Source organism: Bidens hawaiensis, unplaced genomic scaffold, assembly GCF_021521415.1.
Source record: "Bidens hawaiensis isolate Kalapana, Puna unplaced genomic scaffold, B.hawaiensis_p1.1 tig00014730_1, whole genome shotgun sequence".
NCBI classification, from domain to species: domain Eukaryota; kingdom Viridiplantae; phylum Streptophyta; class Magnoliopsida; order Asterales; family Asteraceae; genus Bidens; species Bidens hawaiensis.
Window position 1 is genome coordinate 437,478 of NW_027492295.1, and position 7,484 is coordinate 444,961.

The 7,484-nt window shown below is 32.1% G+C and overlaps 1 protein-coding gene across 1 annotated transcript; it reads right to left on the bottom strand.

Moving 5' to 3' along the window:
* Window positions 1–430: 430 nt before the first annotated feature.
* On the bottom strand, window positions 431–4,137 carry LOC143547553 (uncharacterized). The gene is made up of 8 exons (XM_077038952.1): window positions 3,812–4,137; window positions 3,548–3,692; window positions 3,421–3,481; window positions 2,578–3,331; window positions 2,186–2,364; window positions 1,864–1,972; window positions 931–1,078; window positions 431–853 (listed from the first exon to the last, which is right to left on the bottom strand). Exons 1-8 carry the CDS (start codon window positions 4,025–4,027, stop codon window positions 789–791), a joined length of 1,677 nt encoding a protein of 558 aa, XP_076895067.1. The 5' UTR covers window positions 4,028–4,137; the 3' UTR covers window positions 431–788.
* Between the last annotated feature and the right edge of the window lie 3,347 nt (window positions 4,138–7,484).

A 7,484-nucleotide genomic window follows, 5' to 3' on the forward strand; every position in this document is an offset into this window, starting at 1 on the left:
ATTTGGTTTCTAACCTTTTGCTTCTTTTCATTTTTCAAATCTTGAAGCTTTGAATGCAAGTGTCCCATGATTGGAGGATCACATTTTGATGATCCACGAAATGGCCTTGAAGAAATTCAGAAGAAAACTGAAGTTTGAATTTCAGGGACTCATTCCATTCATGTGTTATACCCCCTGAAAATATCTGCTTTCTTCCAAATTCAATCTCACACCACTAGCGAGTGCTTTTTGCTGATCCCATTTTCGTGTTGTTTTGGGATTCTGCACTCTTTTTTAGGTACTCTTGTAAGATAACTCCAAAATCCCAATTCAGATTTGGTTGAGTTTGGAACACGTCCTGGATTGTTTGGTAGAAAAATAGAGACCCATTTCACCACATAACGGACATGATGAAGAATCAGATGGCCCATTGATCTTAAAGTCACAAAGTATTTTATCTGCACTTTCTTCTAGATCTTTGGTGAGAGTGAACGGATAGAAGGATGTTAAATACAAAGCACCTTTATTGCAACAACCTATAAACTCTTAGGTGGACAACTTATACTCCCATCCGAACCAAAGCTCCAAGATTTGTTTATTAAGCGTTTGCTTGTTACCAATTTCAAATCTGGAAGCTTTAAATGCAAGTTTCCCTAGCGAATATCGTGACAACAAGCTAAGCACAGTACAAAAGAGCATAAATCACAGCTTCTGTGCACATCTGGAATGCAATCCTTGCAAACTCTGTGACATATAAATAAATATAATATAAGTCACAAAATAAATTAAAACCAAATGATGTGTGAAATTCACCTGCATGCCTTCTTGTCAGTATATGCGAGAGTTTGAACCTCTATCTTGGCATGAAATGTCCCTGTAATCATATATACACATTAACTAATTATAAAATTAAAAAGAACAAAAAAATACTAATTTTGCCATTATATATACCTTTGTTTTTAGCTTCAGTGTCCAACTCGATGAACTTTTGCTGATTCAACTTTGCGATCACAGGAAGAAGATCTCGGATCATGTGAAGATGTTGACTTTTTTCAAAGTCAGACATCTTTTCAGGAATGGACGCAAGTGTCACTTTTTTCTGAATCGTGAAAACAGAAAGATTATCAGGCTGAGGGGTGTGGGGCTTCAGCGGGGGCGCGAGAGCCCCTCCGCTCGCGCCCCCAGGCGCGAGCACCACACCACCGGGGCGCGAGAGGGGCGCGAGCACGGAATTCAAAGCAGGCGCAAGGTGGTTCACGGGAGCTGTAGGCGTTTGGGGACGTAAAGAGCCGTTGGGAGTACAGAAATGAGCCGTTGGGCTCTTTAATTTAATAAAAAAAAAAGTATTCTTCCTATATATAAACCCAATATCACATAAAACAATTACCACACCCAAAATCACATAAAACAATTACCACTACTTCAAAAAAAAACCCAAAATCAACCCATCTTCCAAACTTTTTTTTAAAAGCAAAAGGAACGTATCCGAAAGAGGTTGATCGAAGAAGACCAAGCCGAAGAATAAGAATAATGTTTTTTTAGTACTTTAATTTTTAGATATTAATGTGTTTTTTTTTTAATGTGTGTTTTTTTTAATAATTTATGAGTTTTTTTAATAATACGTTTTTTGAATATATTTATAAAAAAATAAAAAAAAAAATCCGCTGGAGCCCCTGCTGGAGCCCCTCCACACCAGGGCCAGGGGCTCCAGCGGGGGCTCCAACTCCCATCTTATCCAGTTTCTCTCTCTGCCACACGTCACAATATAATTGGCTGGAGCCCCCACTCGCGCCCCCGTTAGAGCCCCCCACACCCCTCAGCCTCATAATACAGTTGTACTAAAGTGACAAGACACGTATCATATTTTATGGTTGTGAGTTAAACCTTTGTTTTGACTTGCTTAGGTTTCCCTCTTATGCAGGTTGAGGCTTTGCAGGAGCACTGCCCTTCACACACAGGACACTTCCTCTCAACCGACCTCTTACAATAGTACCTACATTTATACAAATAACAAAAAAAAAAACTTAAATTCACCAAATTTAACTCGAAAAAGGTAAATTCTACTTCATTTACTGCAAATTTTTCAATGGATTAAAAGCATAATCCAAAAATCTTCAACTATATATGAACATAGCAAATCGAGCAAGAATACGAATATACATACATTAATGGCTATGAAATCTTATAAAGATAGGGTAAAACAGACCTGTTGTCGATGCAATCTTCACAAAAGAAATTCTCCCGACAAGTTAAGCACATGATGAGAATACAAAAGGAAGTCAGTCCACACCAATGGCACTTGCGGACAATCTTATCCTTCTTAATGTTCTTCTCATTGATGTTCTTCGCGACCGCTTTTATATTTTCTCGTATACTTGGTAAATTCTACATTCGTAAATTACAATTTAAATACACTAAAAATATAACTTTTACAAAACAGATAAAAAAAATCATGTAATCCAGTACAAGTAATATCATGTAATCAGCAACATGTACAAGAATATGAACCTGAATTCAAAAGAAGGAAATATCTTCAAAATACGATAATTTACATACAGTTATATGATAAATAAAGTAAATCAGAAATTAGAAAGTTACCTCATCATATGGATGGAAACATAAATTGGATAAAAGATCCGGATGCGCTGGGTTATCCAATCCACCATAACCAAGGCTAACATAAGAACCCAAGTCAGGGTTTTTAATTTGGAGTGGTGAATAGGCACCAAGATTCATAAATCCCATTAGCGGGTTCATGTATTCTTGAATGGGTAGTGATTGGAGGATCGCATTGTAATGATCCGGGAAGTGATCTTGAAGAAAATCAGAAGAAAATCGAAATTTGAATTTTAGGGACTCACTCCGCACATATTCATGTTTTATGCCCCCTAAATATATCTGCTTTCTTCTAAATTCAATCTCACAAAATCCCGTTTTCGTGTTGTTTTGGTATTCAACACTTATTTTGAGGTACTCGCATAACATGAACCCAAAATCCCAATCCAAATCTGGTTGGGTTTGAATCATGGCCAGGATAATTATCAGTTTGCCTACTCCCCAATGCTTCAAGAAGTGTTCAAGATTGTTATTCTTAAATTCTTGTTTAGTAGAAAGTGTTCGCTTTGCACTTTCTTCTAGATCTTTAGTGAGAGTAAACGGGTTGAAAGATGTTAAAGGCACATCTAAATCAAACCTCCAAGTTTTGTTTTTTGAACTTTTGACTATCATTTTCAAATCTTGAAGCTTTGAATGAAAGTGTCTGTCACGAATATCGTCACAGCGAGCAAAGCACGGAATCAAAGAACAAAAATCAAAACTTTTGTGCAAATCTGGAATGCAAGCCTTGCGAACTCTGTGGCACCATATAAATTAATAAAATTAAACCATAAAATTTTATATAACCGAATGACGAGATGAAGATTGTTTCACATCTGATGTTACCTGCATTCCTTCTTGTCATAATATACGGCAAGCTGAACCTCTAGCCCGTCATAACACATCTCTGTAATCATATATACACATTAACTATTTATAAATTAAAAAAAGAAAAAAAAACTACCAATTTTACCATTGATCACCAGAAGAATCTCCCGGATGATGTGAAATTGCTGACTTTTTTCAAAGTCAGACATCTTTCCAGGAATGAAAACAATTATCTCCAATTCAGGATCAAAGATTATCTCATCCTCTTCAAAATCATGTACACCAGTCTCCTGAATCAAGAAAATAGACAAATTATTAAAGAAAACAATTGTACTAAACTTTCCTAGATGCCATCTTTTACAGTTCTAGAAGACAGGAACATAGCAAATATAAGTCAATCAGAAAGAACCTTCACTACAACACTCAGATGAGGTTCATTATTATTTGATGTAGCCCCAAATTTAATCGCCAGGAAGGAAACTGAATCGGAAAATCCACCACAAGATTCCAGCTTCAGTTTTGAGAGAATTTGGATTCTTTCTAGCTTCAAGTGACCCGGCACAGGCTGCCTCTTCTTCCGAACACTTTGCTGAAAATGGAGTTCACAAAATGTTTTTCCCAACATCGCCGGCAGCCGACACAACCAACCTTTGCAGTCTAATATTTTCTTGAAAAACTGGTGTTGTAGGAATGCTTGGAGAGCTTGTGTTGAAAGTGATGGTGTAGAGTGGGATATATATATATATATATATATATATATATAGGATCTTGATTGAACTTTAATATGATACAATCTTATTACAATGTTTTGAATTTTAATGTCTTCACATGGAATTTTTTATTCATATGGTAAAATAATATTTCGAATTAATTTTTCATGAAGTTTATCATTGTTATGGAAAAATAGGATACGATATTATAACAATATATGGAATGGAGTTATCTTTTCATGGAATTTATTATTAACATGGTCAAATGTGATAAACATTTATTACAATATTTTAAATTCTAGATATATTTCTTCATTGAATATATATAATATATATAAACGAAAACATAAAAATCTTACGTGTCGCGATGTGGTCGCTCCCCCTTTTTTTGGAGTCACCAGATTTGTTTGATTTTTAAATGGAGGTTTCTCATGCATTTGACCCGAATTCATGGGTATTGGTCTTACCAAACCCAGATATTCCTTAAACGGATTATAACATCTCATTAAATAAAAAATTATTCTCATCAAATTATTGATGTAAAAATCCTATAAAATAGGATATACTAAAAATTAATATCTTATTTATTTTAAGAAAGATATATATATATATATATATTATTTAAAATAAAAACCCAATTTTATAATAAAAAAATAAATGGGTCTTGTGTCTCATCAAACCATAAGTATATTATTAACTTTCATAATATTATTTATAATTAGAAAAACTAATTTTATAGTAAAAAATAAACGGGTCTTGGGTCTCATCAAAACCATATAGCATTTAAACCGGTTTATAACATCTCATTTATTTGTGAAACAATTTATCATCAAAGCATAAGTATATTATTAACTTTCATACAATAAAAAAATATAAATTCAAAACAAAATAAATATTAGAGCAAACAAAATAAAACAACCCCGTAATACGAGGGATAAAAATTAGTTTATAATAAAAAGAAAGAAATTTGTTGTTCAAAAACAAGTATAGATGCAAAAAGTAAAATTTGTATTTTCACTTTTATTAATAACTATATTTTTATATTTTCGATATTATTGTTTTATTACTTAATGTATTTATAAGTAATTTCAGCCATATATTATATTAAAAAATCGTTTACAGTTTCCAAGTATAATACTAACAATTTAGTTAATTTTTTATTCAACATGTATATTGCGTGGGTTCATAACCTAATAATTATTATAAACATCAATTAATGGTATATATAACCTAATATAATTTGTTTTTCTTTGTGAGAGCATTGTTAATACATCTACCATATTTCTTTATAACGCAGAGAGTGGTTTTAAATGCTGTGAGGAAAAAAGAAATAAAATATTGTGATTTTACTTATATTTGAAAATATCTTATAGCACTCGATAAGTTTTTAATTACTCTAAAGTGACTTTAAGTAGAGAAGAATAGAATGGAATGTAATGACAAAGATATAAAAAATATATTATTTAATTAAATAAAGAAGATTAAATTCAATTTCTTTTAATGTAAATTTAATTCAAAGATAGAAGAAGAAATAATAATATTTTAAACAATTAAATATCACGTTTTAAATCATCAAAACATTTTATAAAAAGCTAATGGCTAGAATTATATAAAGAACAATTAAAGACTATTGGTTTTAATGTTGGGGGTAATAATCAATGATTAAAGAGGTCTTGTAATTTTTAGGTAATAATTAATTATTATCATTACACGTATATGGAGTAGGATGTTGTGGAGTATGGTGCAAATATCTTATTATTTAGGCAATATTTTAAGTTGATTGATTTTTTTTGATCGATCAACAAACATAATTATCTAGATACTCTGTACGGAGTGACCCAATGACAAAGGTCACCGTCAGCCGGCCCAAGCCTTTCGCACAGAGCCCTTAGTTATCTCTAGTTTCGAGGAAAACCCACACACCTGAAGGCCCACTGTTGGTAAACTCGGACACCCTCAGAATCGAACTGAAGATTACAAAGATCCCAGTCATTGAGCCACCCATGTCCCCTTCAAAGTGTTGTTAGTAGGGTTTGAACATGGGTCTCCATTGAGAAATCCAAGTTGATTGATTAATATGGTGAAATAAAACAGAATATTATTACAATATTTTGAATGGTGTTGATAAACGTAAAAATTAATTACTATTCTTCAATAACATTATTTACATACATATTAGTCCTTATCATGTTAATTTTACTGAATATACTTTCCACTGAACTTACGAAATTAATACTATTCTTCCTTAACATTAGTTACATACATATTAATCCCTTCAATATTTTTTTCACTTAGTAGGCTTACTAAATATTGTAATATTATTAATATATTTTTATAGTATCAATATCTCTCTCTCTCTCTCTCTCTCTCATACACATATATAGGGGATGAATTTTGCGAGAAGTGATATTACAGCGAGAAGTGAATGTGTAACTCTATTGATCCCTAATTTCACTCCCTTTCTTAAAATGTTACCAACATGTATGTAGGTTGGTTGGTTATATTTAATCTTAGCTACACACATTCAAACCTATCTACACACATATGCATGCGTACCTACACACATTCAAACCTATCTACACACATATGCATGCGTACCTACACACATTCAAACGTACTTAGCCACATTCAAACCTACGTATCTACACACATACAAACATCCGCACCTACACAATAAAAAAGATAGTGAAATTATGGATTAATGGAGTTACACATTCACTTCTCACACTTCTCGCTGTAAAAAACTTCTAAAATGATCCAATACATATATATATATATATATATATATATATATAGTTTTATAAATATAATAGTGCATCAACATTGATATAATAGTGCACCGAAATAACTATAAAGTACTTATTTTGATTTTTTTTCTATTTCGGTGCGGTTCGGTTTTTTCGGTTATTAACAATATACAAAACCGAACCAAAACCAATATTTCAGATTTTGCTAAAGTTCAAAACCATGCCACCGGTTTTTAATTCGGTTTGGTTTTTCGGTTTCGATTCGACTTTTTCGATTTTATGCACACCCCTAGAAGGGGTATTACAAGTAAGGGAGTTAAGGGTACGTTTAGCCTACCTTTTTTGAATTATATTTTCATAAAGTTGATGATTCGTATGATAAAATAAGATACAATCTTATTACCATTTTTTGATTATTTTTTTTATAAAGTTTATGATTAGAATACTAAAATGATAAAATAAGATGCAATCTTATTGCATTATATTGAGTTATTTTTACATAAGTCTTAAATATATATAAACGAAAGCTTCCTAAATTTTCTCAAGTCATCAAATTGTTTTATATTTAAATGAATGTTTCTCATGCATTTGACCCAAATTTATGGGTATGAGTCTCACCAAACGT